At 40.9% G+C, this 24,286-nt stretch overlaps 1 protein-coding gene across 6 annotated transcripts in view; it reads right to left on the bottom strand.

The window, feature by feature from the left end:
- Window positions 1-24,066, bottom strand: part of LOC107219714 (KN motif and ankyrin repeat domain-containing protein 2) — a 28,225-nt gene extending 4,159 nt beyond the window's left edge. The window contains exons 1-9 of one of the 6 annotated variants that reach the window (XM_015658032.2): window positions 23,780-24,066; window positions 14,019-14,198; window positions 12,844-13,043; window positions 12,526-12,757; window positions 3,944-4,047; window positions 3,584-3,664; window positions 3,161-3,382; window positions 1,783-3,074; window positions 171-774 (exon numbers count right to left, since the gene is read on the bottom strand). In XM_015658032.2, the coding sequence (XP_015513518.1) occupies window positions 171-774; window positions 1,783-3,074; window positions 3,161-3,382; window positions 3,584-3,664; window positions 3,944-4,047; window positions 12,526-12,757; window positions 12,844-13,043; window positions 14,019-14,064 (2,781 nt within the window). In that variant the 5' untranslated portion in view covers window positions 14,065-14,198; window positions 23,780-24,066. Of the gene's footprint in view, window positions 1-170; window positions 775-1,782; window positions 3,075-3,160; window positions 3,383-3,583; window positions 3,665-3,943; window positions 4,048-4,749; window positions 5,532-12,525; window positions 12,758-12,843; window positions 13,044-13,442; window positions 13,573-13,656; window positions 13,825-14,018; window positions 14,199-22,509; window positions 22,667-23,779 lie in introns of those variants that run through there. The other 5 variants (XM_046739868.1, XM_046739869.1, XM_046739870.1 and 2 more) reach the window with 5 other exon arrangements.
- Window positions 24,067-24,286: the final 220 nt, after the last annotated feature.

The following is a 24,286-nucleotide window of genomic DNA, read 5'->3' as shown; positions in this document are numbered from 1 at the left end:
TGCGAATGCGGATATTTGTTACATCACTACTTCGTGGTAACGTCTTATACCAGTAACCTTCTCGTTTTTCAATAGCACCTATTCAAAGCCAATTTAAAAATAAAGCGCGAAGGAAGAGTGGACCTCCCCCCCCCCCCCCCCTCCACCGAAATACGTTCGAAAATGTTTACCTGTTTTGCGCGAACGTTGACGTCTGCCAATTGGAACAGTCTATTAGCGACAGACGAGTGTGTTGAGTTCCGAACTTCTGCGAGGGCAGCTAACATGACGGCGGTATAACCGGCGACGTTAGCCCTGTTAATGTCGCAAACTTTGGAATCGAGTAGAATTGATACGACGTCGAAATTCCCGTGAGAAACCGCGTAGTGCATGGCGGTGTTGCCACTAGCGTCGTTCATGTTGACAATGTACTCTAACAAAGAGCTGGAGATTTCCTCGAAGCAGTCGAGGTAGTCCTCAACGTCGAGAGGGTTCGCGGTTGCCGTGCTCGAAACCTTGAACCATTCCTGCTGTATTATTGTCGTCGCGTTTTTTATCTGATGACTGATATTCCGACTGGGTGATTTTTTCAGATTGTCATTCAGCACTTTCATGGCTGCACCCATCTCTCGAGACGGCTTAACTTTCTGTCTGGGTTTTTCTTGGATCGGTTGGAACAACGCCGAGTCCGGCAGACCGTGCTTCTCTTCAACTTCGGACTTTTCCCCTGCCGGCGATGATTCCTCAGATGATATTTTCTCATCGTGTACCTCTTCCGTCTCCGAATTCTGGAGTCTGAAGGTCAAAACATACAAGTAAGAACAGATCACAACGCATCGCCACCTGTACAAAACAATTACCGCGTCTAAAAGACGCTTTATGAACAAATTTATAGACGTCTCGGACTGTTTTTCTGTTCTGCGATGGGTAACTCCTATATACGAGTGAAATGGTCTCATTCCAGAGGCACGCAATATACTTTCCGCGAACAAAGGAAACAATGAGAGTATAAAAGAAAAGCAGAGTACATTTTTCACCATAAATTCCTTTCCCATAAACGGGAAGCAACAATTCACGCGGTTTCGAGACAGAACATCCTGGCTGAATGATTCAGGAGAAAACGAAGCCGTAACGATAATGGAAAGAACAGTGCATTTACCCAATTTCACTCTCACAAGGCGTTCCCAATATGTCGTTCGAATGTACAACGGCTAGATAATTATTCGGAAATTCGGTTGAACACTGCCGAAGCATCGATGTCCTTCGCTCGATAAATTCTGCCTTTTCACTTATCCACCATAGCAAGCGGCACCCCGGAGCAGACTAGTGACGAACAACAGTCTAACTGCCTTGAGAGCCCCACAAGGGTGAGAAAATTAGCTTGTGAATCGTGCAGAGACCAATAACAACAACGCACTGCTACTAGCCGGGCAAAAAGTATTGATCGAAAATAACAGTCAGGGATTTTGGCCAGCTTTTTTTGCACGGTTAGTACGAACGGTTCTCTGCACTGTACATGACGGCTATGGAAACCTCACCACGGGCTGTAATTACGTTTCCATGGTGACGCTCCAGGTGGAACACAACTGCCAGAGACGGTTATAATAGCTGGCAACACTTGTGCGGAAGTCCCTCGGCAATCTGGATGTCGGGTGGCCGTCTGCGCAACTGTTGGCGCGAAGAAGCGGTAAATCTGAATTGAGATACCTGGCGTGCAAGCCGAGCGATTCACGCGGACTCGGGTAATGATTGCAGCGTCAATATCGTTGTGTTAAAATTTCGTAAGCAAGAATTTAAACTTACCGGTTGTTCGATTCGTATTGTTCCTTATTGTCAGCGTCGTACTTGATGACAGTTGAGCACGGTATCTTGGTGTAGGTATCCTGCCGCTTGAACTGCCTTCTGTGGTCGGTCGGGGAACTCAGAGAAATATAGGATGGCCTGGGTATGCGCGATACTTGATTATTGTTCTGTTGATTGATATTGTCGGTGTTGTTTACGATCTGTTTCGCCAATGTCTTGATAGTGTCCTTGCAATTGTCACAGTAATTCGCCGAACACGAAATGCTGATGTGTGGCGATCTTACAGAATCGCCGACCGCGACGTCGATGAATTTCTTCTTCAGGGTAGAAGTTCCGAACTCCCGTTTCTTCGGGGTCAATCCTGTGGTGTCCGTGGATCTTGCGGCAGTCTTGATCAAACCGTCGACCGTGAGCCCAATCGACTTGGTAGATTTTCTTGTCAGCTTGCTGTCGCCGTAGTTGAAGGAATGACTCCTGGTCCCCAGAGCGTTTAGTGATATCGTTTGCGCAGAGACCGGGTCCGGTCCTGAGGCGGTATTCCTTGTTCCAGGACCAGGTTTGGCTTCGATACCGACGTCGGAAGATCTCGGTTTCACCGTTACACCGACATTGGAGGTCAACTTTAGAGGTTTCGAAACTTGCACAGCCTGATCCTTCTTCTCAACAATCTTCAGGAGTGGTTTTACTTCCGGAACACACTGCGTTTCCACAGAAATCGTTTGTACTCTCTTGGGGGTGTTCATGACTTTATGTATCCGCAAACTCTCGTCAAGTTCCATGGTGAACTCTTCACTCGTCTTTACATCTTTCATCGTTAAAGTTGTCTCAGTCCCGCAGCTCCGTGTGTTTAGATTCAACATTTCCTCTTTTAATTTTGGTGATATTTCATCGCAGTAAAAACCACCACGTTGAAGAACCTTCTTTCGCTGATTGGTACGAGAGATCACTGAATTTTCCTTTTGCACGTCTGACTTATTTCTGATTAGGTCGTAGTCAGGATTTATCGTTTCAATTCGCAGATCGCTTCGTTGAAGAACTTTACGTAGCGTTAATTCTGGAAAAATGTTTTCCAACTTTAAACCACTACGAGATAATTTCTGTTCAGGCCTTCCCATAACGCTTGGTAGAATGCTTTCGATCTGCAGCCTGCTACGCTCCAGTTTCATATGAGAAATGTTCCTCTTAGGTGTTGATAGCAGAGTGTCATCGATGCTCGCGGTGGTCTGATCGATGTTTTCCAATCGTTGTTGAATCGGCGTACTTGTCACCATCCCGGCATCCCTGGTCCTTATCTGAAAGTTTCGTGGTCCATAAGAACAATTTACAAAAATTGGTCCAGGATTTAAATCGAGCAAAGAGAAGTAGCGTGATTATTCACCTGCTGGTGAGACACTCCAACGTCTCTGGTCATAACTCCGCACATGGTTCCCATGTCTCTGGTGGGAATTTTTGGGTCCGGAGCAGAAGGCGTCCGATCCTCGGAAAACGATTGACTTCTGTACCTGTGCAGCGTGCTTCTGTTCTCAGTTTCCCACCGATTGAACTCGTTGATCCTCTGCTGGAGATGCCTTTTCTCTTCTTTTAAAACGGACACTTTAACCTACAAGATTGTTACGATAATAAAGACCATTGTCTTCCATGTACGACGGGTAGAAAGTACTCGGGAATTTAGCTACAGTTATTAGATGGAAAGGTAACTAGTACGGAACTAAGTACAGCCAGCTACTGAACATGGAAATGATGCGTGCACCGAGTCATAAGCGTGTATTTTTGTTCACACATTGCCGCGAAGGATACTCACTTGCAGCATGGGGATCGCCTTGACTTGCTCCTCCAAATCCTTCATCCTTTCAAGCGCGGTCGCCATCTGTTCCCTGACATTCTGATGGAAGAAAGATTATTTCAAGATGAGCGGATATGCACTGCGTGTATAATGATAGTTGACCTTGGATAACACTGCAGCTTGAAATTAATGAACAAGAGAACGCGTGACGTGCTACTTATTGGTATCTGATGTCATCACGTATATTTCTATCGACGAAAAATCTCGGATTGAATACAAGTTTCTGCGGAACGAATATCCCAAGGCCAAATATTTGCTCTTCAGCTATTTTGACGAACAATTGGAGGAGGAGAAATAAGGTTACGTCGTTTTATTTACCTGCAACGCCCCCGTACTAGGGTTAGAATTCCCGCTTGTAATGCTGGCATTGTCCAAGTCCGGTGGGCCCTCCGTTTGTGCGGAAGGTCGCGATACGCAGGCATCTGAAAGAATGTGCGTTTCAAACCGTGGGTTCTGACTCTAGGATATCGGCTGTTAAGCTTGCATGGAGATAATTTTGCGGTGAGATTTTTGATACCAGATGAGAAATAGAAAATCCTTGACAGTGAATATAACCAAAGGCATGTTGGAGGTATAGTATCTACGTTAGTCCCGATTTGGTCACTGTGTGTAAACACAGTTCGTAAAGACCAACTCTTCGGATGAGGTCAAATTTACTGAAATATTAGCATAGTGTGCCGCAGACCAGTGTTTAAGGAACAACGATAACAAGTATAACACTCATGTGTGTTTGCATAGAGATAAGATGAACTCCAACTTTGACCTTGTAATAAGATGGCATAACAGAATTTGCATATAGCTCGAAAGAGCAACACGCACGACATGAGACAGAAAGGAAAGCTTGATTCTCAATTACGATAGACACGAGATATTGTCGTAGGAATATTTTCTTGGTGAATGGTAGTTCAGAAAACTTCTCGAAATTGAGATATCAATTTGCTGTAGCTTCTGTACTGCTCGTTATCAGGGTCGAAGATGTGTTGTTTCATTTTATCTCTCTACCGCTCTACGCATAAGTGCATAACTATACACCGAAAGAATTACAAAATATTTGTGTTCAAGCTTTGTTATGGTACATTGCGGAGGTGGAAAAAGCAAGCAAAAACTGGACTGTTTCGACTCACTGTTCTTCCGTTTTTTGATCTTCAACTTACAGAACGGTAGACGCTTACGAATGAAACTTTTGACACCCATTTTTTTCTATATTTAACTATAGATAACACATAATATGCACAATCGTGACGTCGATTTAACGAAGTAGCCACATTTTAATTTATCACAAAACTTGCTTGGCAACAAAAAATTAGGGAGACAGTGACAATTGGACAACGTCACGAATCTATTATTAAATCATCAGATTGAGAATTATTCATGTTTTCTCGATTTTTGCATACGATCTAATAGTAAAGAGATTATTCATTGTTAGTAGATATCGAGTTATTAGTTAACATGGTTGGCAGTCTTTCGTTCAGGATTGCATGTTTCTTTTTGTCATCATTTATCTATTTCAATAATGATGAAAATTTTATTCAAACTTTATTCCTTGTTTACCATAGCAGATCGATATATTTACACATTAATATTACCGAGTTAATTAATTAGCAGTAGTTAAGTAGAATATTTTTACTACATATATATTTAATGAAAACCCCCAGGCGTCACATTTTGATTTCGTTTATTTTTTTTCCACACCGATTCCGGACCTTCAATTATTATCACTTAATCATAGCGAAAAGGGTGGAGAATGGAGGGCTACAGTGGCGAGAAAATCAGGCCAAGGGTTGACGGAGGCTAATAATTAATCTCAATCGCACTCGAAGAAGTACTCCATCATTTCCGCATTACATTTACGACACGGCTACGCGAGTTCAACTGTTGCTTCTAACAGTCCGACACTGCGAGATGGACTGAGAAATTGCCCAGAAGTCAAAGGAGTGGGGATTCCCCTGGTTCACGATCAGCCCGAACGTTATAACTATAACCAACGAAGCGCCGTCTTTTCCAGAGTCACCTCCTAGTTGATATTGTCATTAATACATTTAATTACTGATGTCGTTATCATCGTTGTCATTATTATTACCGTTATTATCAATTTAATTATTATTATCACTGTATGCAATCTCATCGGAAGGTATAATGCGTATTCCTAATTTCGATTCGAGAGCGCCAGAGAAACGAGAGGATGATTGGCATAATTCTATACAGAATTGGAACGGTGAAAGGATCGATCGGGATGAAAAAACTTTTTTTCAACACAATCATATTTATTTAATCATGACTCTTCTTTTCGATCTCTTTGGGACGACAATTTTTCTTGTAGGGACTTGGATGAAATTCTGCGAAGTGTTTTTTGTGTGGACAAACCAATTAATTAATTGGATTCGTATCTTTTGTATAAAAATTTCACCTTGTACAGAATAATTTTTACTTACTAATTTCGTTTCTTTTATTTTCGACCCGTGATGTTTATTTATACGATTTTACTCATTCGCAAAGCATTGGATATACAAGGAATCATCTTCGCAGTTCTTCGCGGTGTCGTCATAACTTCGGCAAACGTGTATTAAAATATCAAAAGTCAAGTGGCAGGTCTTGCAATATTAATCCTGCCGAAATACGAACCCGAAACTTTTTCTTAATACACGTTAATCTAATCTTCAAATAGAAAATTTCGCGCATTGATCGCCTAGTCGGCGTTACGTGACATGCCTACAGGATGTAATCGCATACCAAACTCGTAACGCTTTTACCCAGAAAACCACTGGTTATACGCTCAAATTGCATGTATAAAGGAGAATCGACTATCAAGAAATCATCGCAGAAAATGGCAAAGCAGAGAAAGAGAAATCCAGCGACGCATTATTCAGTTCAACCCGATAATGCGCCAATAAACAGTGTTCAGCAATAGCCAGCAGACAAGCGCGATTAAATACCACTCAAGTATATCTATGTATGTATACATAGGTCATAGGTGCTCGTGAAATGGCAGTTGGCGAACAGGTGCGCATTAACCGCGCGGATGCGTAACTGCAGTCTGCGGCACATGTCGTCCAACGTGATGGAAATTGAGCGCATTGATCCAAATACCTTGGAATAAACTCTTTTACGATGATCATGATGATGATGATGATGATGATGATGATGATGATGATGATGATCCAGTTCGGACGAACATGTCACGTAGGCAAAAAAAGCCAGACATGAGAATGATGGCGATGTGTTAGTTTCTCTTCGGATGATTAAATGGTAAAATGAGTCAACCGCAGATGATAGAGCGGCAAATCAACACGAAGCTGAAGTTAGTAACGTTAACGTAACGATACATGAGGAGAAAAAATTATTATTGTACGATTTTCGGATGACTTTCGAGGAATTGACTTTCCAGAATGAGTGCATCGTTGCGGTAACTTCATCCTGAATAAATGGCTAAGTCTTGACTCGATCGGTAGTCATAATGACATATTTCTCTTTCTACGTCGAAGAACCGCATAATGTTACGATTTTTAAAGGGTATACGGAAAGGCCTGCAGCCTGCAGCAGAGCCGTTTGCAAGGTGCTTCGAACGGGGGATCGGTGTGCTTTGGTGCGTGGCCAAAAAAAACACCTGTTTCCGTCCGTTGTGTTCGTTCAGTGACCAAGCCGTTTTTCTTACAACCCAGGCTACAATGTGTAATAGCTGCTTTTCGGTTGAGAATGCGAGGCAAGGGAAGAGGGCGCATCGGAGCGCGGAAGACGGCGAATTATACGTGTGTTAGCTACATCCGTGCATCCAGTACACCTTTGCGTTGCACGGGTGAAGTAATATCCCGTACCTAACCCTAACAACGGAATATAAAGCGAAACGTATGGCAATGGCGCGAGATTCGATTCTCCCGCGCTTAACGATCCCTGCGCGATGAACTTTGCGCATCTTGATATGACGTCCGCAGCCGCCTGTCGTTGTGATACGAAAACTCCGTTCTACACTAATTTTGAAAAAATTATCGCTAGGAGTTATAGGGGTGGGGTTGAAATTCTGAATTTGAAAAGTACCGAAAGCGCCCAATTCGAAATCTTGCATTTCGGAACTTTCGATCAATTGAAACTTTATCGTTTCTTCAAGGTTTGATTTCTTTACTTCAAGTTTCGCCACCAAATAATTCGGAATTAGGCGCTTTCGGAACATCGACCGCGTCCCAATTTATACAAACTTTACGGAAAACGGATAACAAAAACCCGTCTTGTGTAATAAACGATAATTCGTCGTACCAGGCTTATCTCGGAATCCTGTATAACACATGCGGGAAAAAAGAAAGCTCCTATAATAGACATATTATTATGGGTACATATAACGTCGGTATTCACTACTCGAGTTTAATTCAGCATGCGGAATGCCGGAGACGAGCGGCCACGTTGCGGGCTGAATAATAGCGAACGTTATTGCGGTGTGTATGTACATCAACGACCGACTGATCCTTTCCCACAATTCAGGAGAGAACGAAAGTTCAGTTTTATTGTGTTCCGTGTGTCTATGTATTATGTATTATGTATATACGTTGTTACGCGCGTAATTCTGCACGGGGATGCGCGTGATATTTTGCAAGAGAATGCCCAGGTTATAGATAACTTATACCGTTTAAATACCGCGATCTTGTGTATACTCTATAAGCTGGTATTACAAAACTTCTAAATATAGCGAACCGATGAATATAAAGATCCAAAGGCGAACACGAATGCAAATGAGAATCCGTGGTTGGCCGAACCCGTTGCCTCTTAAATACCGTTGTTTCTGCGTTGACAACTGTCAGGTACATTAATTGTCAATGGTATAAATTCATCGGTTTGATTAGTTTCAGATTCGATCGATACCATGAAAATTTGCTGAATGAAGCTGCGTCGTCGTTTTTGTTATTGCAGTTCCGTTTGTCCGTCACGTTATTCGATGAATAATCAGTGTCGGATAAACAAGCTTCAAAACAAATTTATTCATCGCACGTATTGCATTATACTTACTGATCGTGAAACACTTTTTAACCAGTTTATCTAACACCATTTCTTGGAATGGTAATCTCCGAAATACAATGGAATTATTTGTTAATATAATTCCATGTACCGTTGCTGACGCGTCGATATTTAATAGATTTTTCAAATGTACTTTTTCAAAAGACGCCTGTCACACACGATAGAGTAGCATAAGCAAAATTCATCGGCAATACACACGATAATCCGGGCACATAAAACCCTCACGACTTATCACAATACGACGCCCAGTTATACTACTATCAAAAGATATCTTGATAAGGCTTTGTTTTATCCTGTTACTTTATCTACATATTCGATCCGACCGTGTACTTTAAATATTATCAATACCGCCAGAAAATTGGCGGAGTTTCTTTTTTCGCTGTTTGATTTATATTAATTTGAAATACGTCTCAATAAAAGTTAATTTTTTTTTATTACGACAGGCATTTTTGCGCCAGTTTGCAAAAAGAGAAAGTCTTATTTGGAAAGTCCGACGACCGAATCAATCAAATGTTTTTTTGCAATATCGCGTAGTCAAGTTTTAAAATTAATTAAGACGTTTAAGAAATTTTTCTAATTATCATTATAAACTCGAGTCCTCTTTTTTGTATTCAGTTGTTTTCGTGTATTTCTATTCGATATCAACGATCTCGAGTTTTTACGCCAAAATGCAAGATTCGAAATTTCTTGTTCATTTTATGTCCTCGATTATCAACCCTCCCAAAACACCCACTCAAAACTTCTAATGGTCAACAAGGTATAGGTTCAAAAACGTAAATACCCCAATTCATTGAATAGGCGGATACCTATGTTTACCCGAATAACGATTTTATGACTATACCTGGATCTCATTCTATTCGAGAACCGTTATTTGCAACGCATCTTGAAGCTTACCTGCCTCGCCGTAATGCAAAGAGATACATTCGTTAATATTGAATATAAAAGAGAAAAAAATCAATTTACCTATATAATAAAAAAAAAAAAAAAAAAACGGTCAATATAATGACTGAAACTTGGATTTTAATACCTAATAAGGAAAAAAACAGGCGACGTTCCTCTTCACTGATACAATAATACAGCAGTAATGAAAATAACAAGCAGAATAACGGCCAAACGATTTTTTTAACAGTTTTGAATTTCGAACGCTCTCTCGTTGCATAGTGGCTGAGGTACCTGTTCAGACTTGCTTTTATCTTGTCTAATTGTAAACAACGTGCAACGTCAGGCTTAATTCAACCGGCAGCCATGGTCATCAGCTGATGCAGCTTAGCAAACCGTTTCGATAAGCTCTCGAGATCCAACGAAGTATGAGATATGTCTCAGGTTTGTAATGAAAGAAATGTGTGAAAGGAGTCGAGAAAAATGATAGCTGCGGAGCATTGACTTGAAGGAAAATAGACGAGCACGTGTCGGATTTTTGCTCGGATCAAGAAGACGCGAAACTCTCGAGAGGCGGGCAAAATTCTGTGCTATTTTTGATAATAATTATTGAACAGATTATGAGGCTAGTAATTTGAGACACTGGATGAGGGGAAGAACAATTATATCGATACAACGCCATGAGACGTAGTTATAACGGTCCCTTCGTAACGAACGATTCGTCAGTGTTTACTGGACTGTGCATAACTGCTTTGTAGGATAGCTGCATGAAAGGAATCGAAGCATAGAAATATGAAATTATTATACCGAAAAGTTGTAATAAACTTTAATAATGCATTCTACTTTCTATTTATATTGTTTTAATTATGAATTGCAATCGTTATCGTTATTCTGTATCTTGGACTACATTGCCGAAAGTTGTACCGAACGGGTGGAAACGGTGAAAGGAAGCTGCGGTGTTCACGAACTAGTTATTCAGTAGCGCAGGGAAGAAATATTTTCGAAATATGCATTGAAATCAATTCGCATCACCGCAATTACTTCCCCATCTTTTTTTTTATATCACCGAAATCGTGACACTTCTTTCGTTTAACATCAGGAAATCGCGGCTAAAGTTTAAAATTTGACGATTTCGCACCAGCTAGTTGAAAAATATTTCACCGAGTGTCAAGCGATGTTACATTTTAGCAAACAATTGATTCTTGGTTAAATCGCATGAACGCAATCAATGATTTCTAGTCACAGAAACTTCGAGTTTTAAGTCTTATTTTATAATGTATTAATGTATTATGATCTATGCCTTACTTGTTTTTTGTTTCTGCCTTATATAGAATAGCTGATATTCGTAATAGAATTCCACTACGTACTTCCAGTTCATGGTGAAAAATAAATCGGAACTACAACAATCCTCGTCGAAGACAGGGACGAGAATGAACTTCAACATTTCGTCAAAAGTACCTGGACATTGGCTAACGGTAGTAAATATGTAGAGAGGACGTGGGAAATTGTTTCCAGGGACCAGGGATTACTACCTGACATGATGATTCTAGTGAACGGGGCAATTAAGTTCTCTACCTGATTAGGGTTCGGAATCATCGTCAACGCGACTGTCCCTCTCGAAGCGACTCAAAGAATAAATGTGCCCGTTAGGAAATTCGGTGGTTAATTTCGGCCAACTTGCAACAATTTTACGATTCTATGTACTATCGGTTCAATAAACTTCAGCCTTGAATTCAATTCCAATTAGGAATAACCGAATTATTAATTCTGAATTGTCATCTAGGATGACCTATGAAGATGCGATATACCAGCTTCATTCATGGATCACCAGTTACAGTTATCGTGACGATAGTGTGTAAGAATAGGCTGTCATTTAGCGCACATGTTACCACAACAATGGGTACCGATTTGGCGACTGACATGCCTTGCTGCTTGTTACAGGATACAACGAAATTTTGAAAACAAAAGGCACGTGTGAGAATGAATGTGAGAACGTTACTACGAGTCTCTGGACTGTAAATTATGCGTGACGAAGATTTGGAGTCTCAAGTCTAAACACTTTTTGAAGAGGAATAAATTTATGTATTCTGTAATTATCTTGGACTGTCTTAAATACTAGAGAACGTTTTACCGAGATAAACACAAGTGCAAAACAGTGCCTACAATAAGAGGAAAGTACGTTTTTCTTGCATTGCATTATGTCCCGTAAGTTTTGTTATTTTGTTCTTGTTTTAGAAAATACGAAAAACTGATAAACATTTACAAGATAGCATAGCCGTTGTTCAAAACGGTTGCTTATATGTAATAAAACGTAGGAATAATTTATTTCATCTTGTTCTTGATAGAACGTATTGTCTGATTCTTCGCCAAATATCAATTATTTTCAGTTTTAACAAACAAACATTTCGAGGCAAGTGACGATAGAAACCCGATTATTTGAACCGTGAACCGTTCCTGATGTATGAAAGCTAGTTTACCGCCGCCTGTGGCCCGCCGCTCACATTACACGAAAGTTATAGCAGTTGCCAGTAATAACGGCGTAGATAGTGGGAGTTACCAATTTGCACGAGCGATTTCTTTCGCCCTAATTTTTTATACAACATACTTCTGATTCTTACCTAAGTGTAAATTATTTTCAGTTTAAACAGTCAACATTTCCAAGCAAGCTTTGTTGAATCCAAATAATGTGAACCGCGAACATCCGCCCATAATATCTGAAAGCTCCTCTACCGCCGCCTGTGGCTGGCAACTTTCATTACACGCAAGTTACAGCAGTTGCTAGTAACAACGGCGTAGATATTGGGACTCACCACATTCTTTTACCTTATTCCTGATATAACATATTGTCTGATTCTTCCTTAAGTATAAATTATTTGTAGTTCAAACAGTCGACATTTACAAGCAAGCAACGTTGAATCCCGATGATATAAACCGTGAACATCCGTTCCTAATATCTGGATCCGCATTACACGCAAGTTATAGCAGTTGCCAGTCATAACGGCGTAGATATTGGGACTCACCAATTTGTTCGGTATAATTATGACGATCCGAAGGTCTGGAGGATCTCGAAGAGCGTCTCAAGGTGTCTTCAAAGTCGCCTACGACATCGCTGATGTCTAGAATCGGTGAATGCTGAACGTTACACGGCCTGGCGTGACTGGATCGCGGCAAAGTGGTGATACCATTGGTCGATGAACTTTCCTGCGCGATTTTGGGCAGCTGGGATTCAATGCCGGCCAGGGCAGGACTGACCTGAAATTACGAAGAGCTTGTGTTATTGATCGGTTTCGTAATCCGTGATGAAACGATGTCAGGAGGGTCAGTAGACATAACCTTACCAAGCCAAGAAGAACTTCCATCGATTGACATTGTCGTCGACGTTCCCTTTTCCTTCGCCTCTCGCTTACTCGATCCGATCCAGAACTTCCAGCAGCGACAGCTTCGCAGTATCTCACAAAATCCAAGTCTATGTGATATCCATAAGGACAGCAAAGACATTTTGTACCTATCGATCCGGATATGTAACTTGGACTCCCAACTGTGGAAATTGACAGAAATATTGTGATTTAATAGGCGTAGCTAATGAAATAGGTGGAACAAAAGACGATTAGATTTACGGCTATCAATCGGTTATCGTTATGATAAACTAATGGAAGAAAAAATCGTATTTATGAAACTAATATTCACTGGAACTGAGCATTCAATCTTTATTACTTTTATTCTAATATTACTAGCGAGTGCTATTGCAGAACGTAACAAATGCAAACTTTTCGACGATAAATTAAACACTGCAATAAGACAATCATTCTCTCTCTTCTCTCATCATTCTTTTTTCCGAAGTATAATCGGTCAGTTACCCTGTTCCGTGATATGTTATCTAGGAAAGTAGAACACCTCGTACATCATATTCCAATTGATGTCTGATATAGGTACATACATTAACAAATCTTGTGATGCTTGTGTGAATTGTGGCACAATTACTCTTTGGTTACGTAACGATATCCGACGTATGTATATTTGCAAGTAGGATTCTCAAAGCAGGATGGTCAATGACCTCTTGGATTACACTGAAACGGAATCTGTTGTAACTATTGGCTGGAATCCAAAAGCCTCCGTTAATAATAATCTAAGAAAGTTCGTTAGCCTCGCACCTGAGTTCCGTTTACGCGTTATGTTTAAATGACACTGGAGCTTTGGGCCGTCCGAGTTAGCCGCTTTTCAGGGACGCATCAGGGTCAGGGACCCAGGGGCCCAAAGTTTTTGATTACGGTTCATTGATGGCTCGTTTAATGCTCGTTGCAGTGATTAAAGAAAAGAAAAATGCACAGAATTCAATTTACTTTTTAATCGAGTTGCGAAATAGCTATATAGCTAACATATAATAACTCTTGGATTTGCATAATCCGATTCATTATTTCAATCCGTCGATACCAGTGAAACTGTATTTTTTATATCCGCTTGTCATAATACCGCGTTTGACACCATTTTTTGCTTTGTATCTTTTTTTTCTTACCGTTTCCGTTGAGAAGCGGTGCCTGAATCTCGACCGTTAGCGACATCCTTTCCGCCGTCTTTGATCTTGATATTTTTCTGCTGGTTTATATTATTTTCCACAATTTTTTCCAAATTATTATTACTCCTTTCAATTTTTCGTCACTTCGGTCAATGGAAGGAAAGCATCTTCGGGATCGACCTGAAAATTGAAAATTAAAAAGATAATTATTAAAACGTATGACTCAGTATTCATTGCCGATTCATTGCCGATTATAGTTTCTTATAGAACGCTTTTCACATAAGTTACGTTTAAAATGGTTAACCGAAGTTAGATCATAAACACGTGGCGAGCTGTCATCACGACCACGTGGTAGGAAACCACGTGTGACTAGCAAGTGAAATGATCCTACGTTAATATCGTTTAACTTAGGTACTACTACTACTACTACTACTGTTACTAGTATATTTAAGCGTCTAGACAAGTCCCAGAGCGAGCCAAAGCGACGCCGTCGAATCGTGACTAATTATAACGGACGTTGGAAAGGAACCGTCTGATATTTACAGAAGTAATTGCAAACAGGAATACCGGAAGGTAGAAATAAATGGTTAAAATGTCCTGATAGTCTCAGATTTTTTTTAGTTTCCTAATAAAGAACCAAGAATGGAATCAACTAAACAAGGTTCGAAGAAAAATCGGTAATCTATTTCCATTCTTCTTGTTTTCGTTGCCTCTCTTGTTTTCTGTGGAAAAATAATGGAATCTAAGAAGAACCACCAGCCTATTACTTGTGGAATATAATCCAATGGGACAATTCCCATAGTATCAGTTTTTAACAGCCGTCACCCAATTAGCCCTAAGGGGTAAAAATTCCTCTGGCCTCAAGGTATAAAATTAACACCTAATTGCTGCGCCGAACGAGATACTGCGTTAATGGCCGGCGTATGCGCGCATACGTGAGCACGTAACGCGTATAACCTGGTCACGTGGTTCAAACGACGAATCTATTCTGCGTCATCCGGACGCCGCTGTAACGTACATGCAGCGGACTTCTGAGCATTTCTGACTCCTCAACGTTGCAAGTACCTTATACCTAGATCTACATGCACACAATACCGGCGCAAGTGTCTCTCTGTATTTCTCTTTCTCTCTCTTTTCTTTAGTTTCGTTAGTTTTATTTTAATTTTATCCTATGCGTATTTCCAACATTTCCACGGGCATAATAAACATTATCTATCTATCTATCTATCTATCTGTCTGTCTATCTATTTATCTATCTATACCTCTCTTTCTCCGTTCCCCCCCCCCCCTCTTGCCGTGCACACAATCTCATCACAATCTAATTTTGTCATCCGGATTTCTGGTCTGACGAACGTATGCGCACGATGCATGTGTATGCGACTTATGTCTACCTATGTATATGCATGCAGCTGAAGAGGACTGAGAAAAAACAGGAAAGAAAAACAAATAGAAAAGGAAAAAGTCACACTACCTACTCTATTATTGACGGTGCGGTATCTATTTGCGCTCTCACGCATGTTAGTTATTTGCCAAAAATGTCATTTTGGACTCGAGGGACCCATTCGCTTCGAAATCAAACGAATCGTTTCCATTCGTTTACCTTGTTTTCGAGTGATTTCTGTTCGTTTTTACTTTATCATGTGATTTTTCAAGGTGAACTGTGACTTTGCAATGTTCACTTTCAATGTCACGTATGATTTTCGAAAATTTTCACCCTTTTCATGTAAATTCTGGTGATTTTCAATGATTTCTTGTATTTTTTTGATTACATAGCTTTCTCAGGTGACTTCCTGTGACTTCCTGTGATTCCATATAATCAATGATCCACTGAAAATCACCGGAACGCTGGGAAATCATAAATCAGCGTTAACACTGGCAAATTATTAAAAATCACGGACGAATTTGGCAATAATTAAAAATCGCACAATGCGGTTGTCATTTTTGTAACTCGCGGAAATTTTTTCTCGTTTTTAGGGTAATTATTAAGTGTTTTTGGTCATTCCTCGGTCAAGTATACAATGAGAATCAGTTGAAATAATTAATGCCAAAAAAATCGAAATCATTAATCACGTCTACTCTTCATTTCGGTCCGAAGATGATCAACCAACCGTACCTACAGCAGTACAAGCGCTTATACCGAAGAATGGTGTATATGTACGTTACAGGAATGAGAAACCGGTTGAAGCCTTGAAGAGGTCTGAACATCGGAGGGTCCGCGACGTATAAAATGTAAGGACGTGTAGGTATAAAAACCGCTCGCGTAAAAGGAATCGCATGCGAGGTGCTCACGATCGGTCAGCTTGAATGGAAAGTAAATAAGTAGGTATACATATTAGCCAGCCATACGAACCTTGTATCTGCGTGGCTCAGCTGCAGCCTGCGGCAAAATTTTTAACGCGCTATTACTCAGTAATCATGGCCTAGTTTTCTCGGGTCCATGGGACCCTTTAAACCGTTGAAAAGGTAACTTCTAGGGTGCAATAAACGCTCTGAAACGGTGACAACACGACAAAACCGCGGAGCGAATCCGCCGGACGAACGGTTCGAAAACAGTCACTGATTGAGTTTAGAGACACCAAGAGAAAGAGAGAACTAGGTTCTGACTGAGACCAGAAATCAATAGATAATGTACTGACTCACGCAGCCTGATAAAAACATTTTTTCCGACGCCTCCTTCTTTCCCCTTTTTTCAACCGATAAGAATCGACGATCGTGGACAGTCAATGTACGCTCTAAATTTTACTAATAATATTATTTCCAACGTTTCCTCGCGTATTCAGATGTTGAGGCGTTAGAAACTCTTCTTGCGCATACTTCCTCATCGCTGATTGGGTTTCAATGGTCAAAACGATTTCTTCTTACACAGTTCCAGCTTGTAAGAGAATGAAGAAATTACAACTGCGGGATCCGGTTTTTCGTTGATTCACGCTTCTGTCTAGTAGTGCAGTCTCTGTACAGCTGAAAGGCTACCAAACCAGAAAATCGACGCCACGCGGTTAAGCTGCTGAATGAAGTAACTATTCACGCGTCATTAAGCTGCATTCGCTGGTCATTTCGATCTTGTATTGCTTGTATTGCGACTACATCCATTGAGGTTCGTCCTGACCTCCATCCGAATTGGACAACTCTCGAATCCGACGCAAATGGCATCACGGAAATAATTGAACAGTACCAACTCGATTCGATGGTCATCGATTCCGCGGTGCAGATATTGTTTGAAAGTTTTTCACTCCAGGAAAGTAGGAATAGTTGACCTTAACTTAATAGTTGTAGTACTGCTACGCTTACCGACCGAGCAAACTCACCCCTTTTCTTCCTATGTTAAGTAAATCGGTCGGTAAGGGTAGGAGTGCTACATAACCTCAAGTATAAACGGTTAATTGTTTCATCTTTCAGGTTATATTTGCCGATCGGTGCATCTTGATTTGGTGTAAACATCACATCGAATTAATTAGGGTGTTGTATATTCGCGCGAAAGTCACTCGCGAACTGGATAAAAACTTTATTAGATATAAATGTATAAACGAACAAACTGACTAACCCTGGTATATACGAGTTATTTCGCAACAGGTGAAAAATTTCACCCGGAGAACTTGACGTGTATACATATATAAGTTATAGTTATGTGCGCATAGAGCATGGGTATACCTTATACACGGAGTAAATTAGTCAAGTTCTGCCAGGGTGGAATGTTTTTACTTCAAATAAACTTAATGGGTTAAGATTTTAATGAGCCGCTGTGTGTATAAATAAAGAGCTGCAGTGCTGAGGTCTCTGTTCGTATTTGAAAAGAGAGGGTTGACGAGAGAAGGAGAAAAAAAAATGTAAAAAGACAAGGTGGGGAAAAAGAGGAGAAAGAAAAGAAACAGGCAAAATAAGAGGAAAGCGTGAAAGACGAAGTCAAAGTACTGCAGGACGGTGTGCATTGAAACTTAGTAAAACACGAGACAACGAAACGGTCTGGATATTGTCCTGAGTAAACTGAAGAACTCCACGGCGTTGAAACTGGCAGGAAAATCCGAGCTAACCAACCCGATATATCCTCCTCAGCAATTTCTTTGCTTCCTCATATTATCTTGCCCGGCGTGACTCGAGAACTCGCCGGCTGGCTGCTTGTCCGCATTAACTTTTTGTCAATGGGTTGAGTACCAAAAATAAATGGGAACCGGATATGCCACAGTATGCGGATGAAAAAGAAAATCTCACGTATTTTTATCATTTTCACAAATCCGCCCCCAAGGGGAAGATCCGAGTCACGTGAGGCGACGCCACGTTCTTTGCTTAAGTACGAGAATAAAAACATACTCTTAAGAATCGGAAGTGTTTCCTGGAAAGTAAGACCAGGCTAAATATAGAATATTATACCTCTGGGGTTTTGGTCGTTGTCTAGTTTTTTTTTTCTTTTTTTTTTGGCGGGGTGGGGAAAAGGACGCCAGTTGGATGCACGCGAGGGCAAATTTTATTATCCTGTGCACGAGGTGCTGCTAGAAAAGATAATACCGTTGTGCCTGGTCGATTTCGACGTTGACGTATATATCTCTGAATATCCAAGTCCAAGTATCCGAAACGAGAAAAAGGCTTAACAGGGGCGGCGTTGACGGTACGAATTTGAAAAGTTCCGAAAGCGCTTAATTCTGAGTTATTTGTCGGCGAAATTTGAAGTAAAGAAAACAAACTTTTACGAAACAACAAAGTTTCGAATGGTCGGAATCCCGACGGAATCTCGAAACATTAGATTTCCAATATTCAAGTTACGACGGAGCAAATACTGAAAAGTAAATTTTCGATAGAGTAACATTCCGAAAATTAAAATGTACTCATACAGCGTGGTTTGCTGAACGAGTCGGTATAAAAAATCAAGAAGCGAAAATCAGAATGACCTGGATTCCGAAGATAAAAATATCGCACAACCAAAACGAAGAAAGATCAAAGTGGTGAAATTTCACCAAGCCAGAAGTTTATCTTTGATCATTCAGAATTTCGAAATTTTTAATTTTCTTATTTTCTCATTTTCGCACTTTCATAACTTTGAATTGTCGGAGTCATGCCCTTTCGGCATTTTGTTCTCTTCGAACTTTCCCGTTTCGGAACTTTGCACTTTCGGACCATCCCAATCTTTGATGTTTTGTCAAAGTTAAATTTATTTACTTTGAGTTTCGCCACGATAAAATTCGGACTTTGCCGCTTTCGGAACTTTTCAAATCCGGAATTTCAACCCAGCCCCGCTTAACAGCTCCATCTTAGACGCAATTCTGAACAAAAACACTTCAACGCATTTTCATTTGATGCCATTTCTTTATTTCTTCGTCAAATGAAAATGTCTCGGAGTGTTTTTGTTCGGAATCGTGCATATAATGGGACTGTTAAGCCGTATTTCGCGTTTGAGATACTTGGACTTTGATATTTGGAGATATGTACGTCAACCTCGAAATCGACCCCCTTAAAGATTGTCTCATAATACATGAAATTTTTTCAACACGAAACGATTGGTAATTGTGTAATTCAAGAAATTCCCTTTGCTCTGAGCTTCCCGAATATTTCCCAATTCTGCACGGAAGTTGAAAAATGGCACGTGTCAATATCCAGTTTGTGAAAACCATGTATCGGGTATTTAATACGCGAACAGATATTACATAAATGCAGACGAGGTGCGGTTTGACAAAAACTTTAATTGTTCATATTGTATATACACAGAATGACATAAACGTTATTCTAATCGTAAACGTTATTTGGTATTATGAAACAGTACCGCCATGTGTTTCAAAGGTGATTGTATACTATTTCCTGTATTTATTTGCCTCGTAAGCACGCACGCACGCACCAGATGCCGTCATAGTTTTGCAAGACGATTATAATATCCGACCTGTCACTTCACACGCACCGTCATCGATCCTATATGGTGGGGAAAATAATGGCGCAAAATTAAAATGATAATGTAAACGAAAAACCGATGCGCAAACGCGTCCCACGATAAAGACTAAACCAAAGTCATAGATAAACCGTTAATTATTAGCAACGGAATGTAGAAACGTTACGGTTATCTTTCACTGGATGATAGAACGCCTCTCCAACTCTCCGGAGAATCGCATAACCCATTTATAGAAGAGAGTATGAAATATAATCAACGCATTTGCACACCGAAGCAGTCTGCCTGTGTGTTTGTCTGTGTGTTGGTCTCCCACCTTCTCGTGCAATGTAGCTCAACCAAAGGCGTTCGAACGAATGACTAGGCGTGTACAAACACCCACATAAGCCATACGTGCATTAAGCCTAAGCTGAACTGTGAAATTTCACGTATGTGCATACCGGGTGTCGAGTAGCGATTGCCACTAAGTTGAAAATAATCGATGCATCGATTAATCGAGTCGAAAGAAATAATCGAACATGACTCGATCGAACCGGCAAGAATTATTCGATTCATCGATTATTTCATATTTTTGTTAAACCAAAATTTCGGAAATTTCAGTCCGTAGTCTTGATTTCAATTTCAGGTAAAAATATTTATGAAAATCTCGCTTATTACATGAAATAGGTACGTAGTACACAAGACAGTGATAATAATTGATTCCTTAATCACATAAATTAATATTGTATTGCATCGTTCATGGGAGTAAAAAACAAAAACCGACTGTTAGAAAAAATAATCGAGTCGGTCGATTAATCGAGGGAAAAAATCGATTATTTTTCGCCTTCGCAGTGTCGAGAGATTTAACCCGGAAAACGAGAAAAACGAGTTAATCGACATTGATCTTGACTCTCTCTCTCTCTCTCTCTCTCTCTCTCTCTCTCTCTCCACAGGAATCGATGAGAAAGGAGGACCGGTAATTGGTGGTGCATAAATCGGTAATAATTGCAACGCTAATTAACCGATGCTGTAGAGGAAGTTGTACATTCACGATGTAATTCTGAGGTGGTAATGACTCGCAATGAGAGAAGAGTCTTTCTGAGCATGAGAACTGTTCGATATGGTTGACCGGAGAAAGAAGAAGACAAATGTTTGAACAGGGGAAAACCTGTATAGATGTAATGTACTTATTCTGCATGAGAAGAGTTCCTATTTTACCATCTCCGATGTCGGTTACACGGGTGATTACGTGACTGAAAATTTAACCTCAAAAAAATGTTACCTTTCAGCGCGGTGACCAAACCCGTTCTTTCTCTCTACCTAACCTCAGGGCGTCCCCCGTATTATACCTACTGTCAACCCACGTGAAACAATTTCTCCTACAACCTCCATTAACCGTCGAAACTAATTATAGATCTAAGAGTGGAACAACCCACAAGTAAATCCAAACACAAATTTTAAGTCTCGAAGAGTATACGCAAGAAGCCCTACGATTTCATCGTGAATTTTCATTAATTTCTATCCACTCGTCCAGTCTAACTGTCAATATTTTTCCGGACAGCTCTGGACAGCATGAGGCTGAAGTTGGTAACATTATTGTGACGATTAACCTTTCGGAAAAACCGTTATTTCACAATTCCAGTAGTGTCTAAAATTCAGTAAATGATAATGAGGCAAAACGTATTTATATTTTGGAAACTTGACTACTTCAAAGTCAGTAGAAGAATAGTAATTTTCCGTTAAGTTAACGTTACTAACTTCAGTCTCCTCTGGACAGCGGCTATCTTCACGGATATGAAATCAGAGTCTTCTGAGATCTCAATCAATTATTGACTGCCCGGTTGCGGCTTTTCTGCGGTTCAACTACCGTATCGTGGTAGCAACTCACTCTGGATACGCGAACACGTATCGGCAATCAATTCACCAATATCAGCTCCGCCCTTGATCAATGTGAAGCGTGGCTTGCGATATTCAGGAGAGTCAAACGTTCGCATTAATAATTATCCGATGAAACTGATTCATCAACTTCCAGTGTGTGTTATGCACGTGTTTTGGCATTGCTCAATGAACGTTGCGCCGCTCTTTTTTCAGCGGTCTATAACTACTGTCTCAAAAAACGTGACGGGAGTACCGAATTTCAATCAGCCTCGGAATGAGCAAAGACCAGACCGCTTTGGGTGGAACACGTAATCGAACTGAAAATTTGTCGCCCGAACACCGTGCATCGATGTTAAATCCTCACAGATGAGAAGACCGTGTCTATTGGGTTTGCTTAACCAAAGATCGCCCTGCAGGTGCCAGAGACATTCAAGTTTTGCAATCCGAGTTGAGCAATCAGAGTTTACGTGTTCACCGCTGTTTGGAGTGTAAATCGAAAGCGACGTTGAGTTCAAATAGAAGACAAATCTTGACCAGGTTTCCATCCACCGGCTTAGACACGGACAACTTCACACCTACTGATAACGCTTATCCGAAGAACAAACAGTCTTGCAGAAGGACTGAAAGTAGGGTATTGCCCATGTGAAGGGTGGTCCACCATGAATTAGATTTTTCAACAATCAACGATCGGCGACGTTTCGATTATACGCGTATCTTGGCGGCTCGAATAACCGGATCCAGAAATGTTTCGTAAAAGGAGCAACTCACTCAATTGGTGCAGTAATTCTCAACTCTACAGGCTGAACTTTGCTCATCCCGGAGTGTGCAGCGAGCTCATCCGGATGAAAGGATCGTTTACATCGTAATCTCACGAACAATGTCACACAGCACTGCACGTTAAACCATAGCTGATGATAATTCGGTAGGTGCGACTTGCCCGCCAAGTTGTTGAGCCACCGACTGATGTTAATCGGGCAGCTAATACTTGGCTCAAGTTACACGCTCCACACCTCGATTTTAACCGTAGGCATTCGAGGCGCGAGTGTTTGGCCACAAAATCGGCCGTACTATATATTTTTGGTCTAATGCGTTCGTACAGGAATAATGTATAAGGACGAATACGCGATGCTGTTTCGTATGCGCTCAATGTGTAGGAGTATTCAACCGTTACCTTGATCTTTAACCGCGTTTAGGGTACAGCTCATTATAGACATGCGGTCAAGCATTCTCATTGGCGGAGACGGTAATCACTATCAGCTGGAGTTGCTACTAATTTTAACGATACACATGCGGATGTGTTCATGTCGCATGTCACAATGTACGTATGGAGGAAATTGCTGAATTGAAATTTATACCATCCTGTCGCGCGTGCATGTTGATCGAAACTTTTAGCGCCGAGAATTTGAAACTACGAACCTGACACATCGACCTTGCGGTTCAAGATCAGCATTGCCAATAGGCTTATCTCAACTTTGCTATGAATCTTATCTACTTTAACTCATATTCTATCATCTATGACGCAGAGTCCTAAATTCGGAACGTGTAATGTAAATCAGCTGCGCTGAGTAATGTTGTCGCGTTTATATCACCGCTGTACGGACTTTTTAAAACTCTTATTTTTTCACACATCTTTTTTAATTGTAAGTAACACAGTTGTTATTTGTTTTTCTATCACATTACGCGCTACATATTTACGCACCGATCACGTTCTACCGCGGTATGCATAATGGAGAGAAAAACGAAGCATCGAGATTGGAATTTGCGAGCAAATCGAACACGCGATTTCCAAAATGAATGGCAAACAATATGTACACGAAAAACCGTTAATTCTTAGCAGCGTCGATGAATAAATTAGCGTGTAGCAAATAAAACCAAGGTTATCCACTGGCCGATCATTATTAGTACGCGCCACATCGTTCTATCGTTCAATCCATACGACGGCTGGTTGGCGAATAGTTGAAAATTACTTCACAGATAATTATAAATCAAGTAATGCCTGTAACGATATGAGCTAGGGTACAACATCTGTGATACTCACTTGCGTTTTTCCTCAGCGTCCGGCGTCATCGTTGAAGGTTCCGAACAGGTATCTAGAGACGGCACATAATCCATTAGCGAATAGACGCAAGGCTACGCTGGAATCACGAAACTCGAAAAACACGTCTAGGAATAGATAATGCGGTCTTTTCGGTTATTCGCGACGGCTTGCAGGGCACCTTGGGCAACTGCGCCGACTTAGGCAACTCGTCATCTCGAACTAAGGACGGCGTGTACCGTACTCGATCTGGGATTCCGGGCACGGTGGTTGACGACTTCTTTCTGGGAGGCTGCGTCTTGATGCAGACCCAGGTCGCCGCTGGGACGCCATATTACGAGGGTGGGGGAAGCATCGAGCACAAGGTTCTCGCATTTCTCGTAGGAAGGTAGGTAGGTAGGTAGTTAGGTAGGTAGGTAGGTAGGCAGGCAGATACGGCTCGAGACAGCCAGCCTACCACAAGGCACACCAAACAAGTGTGAGTTGAACGCAAAGAACCGGAGGCCCAAG

The sequence above is a fragment of the Neodiprion lecontei genome, chromosome 5, assembly GCF_021901455.1.
Source record: "Neodiprion lecontei isolate iyNeoLeco1 chromosome 5, iyNeoLeco1.1, whole genome shotgun sequence".
Lineage (NCBI taxonomy): Eukaryota > Metazoa > Arthropoda > Insecta > Hymenoptera > Diprionidae > Neodiprion > Neodiprion lecontei.
This window is presented reverse-complemented; position numbering and strand designations above follow the sequence as displayed.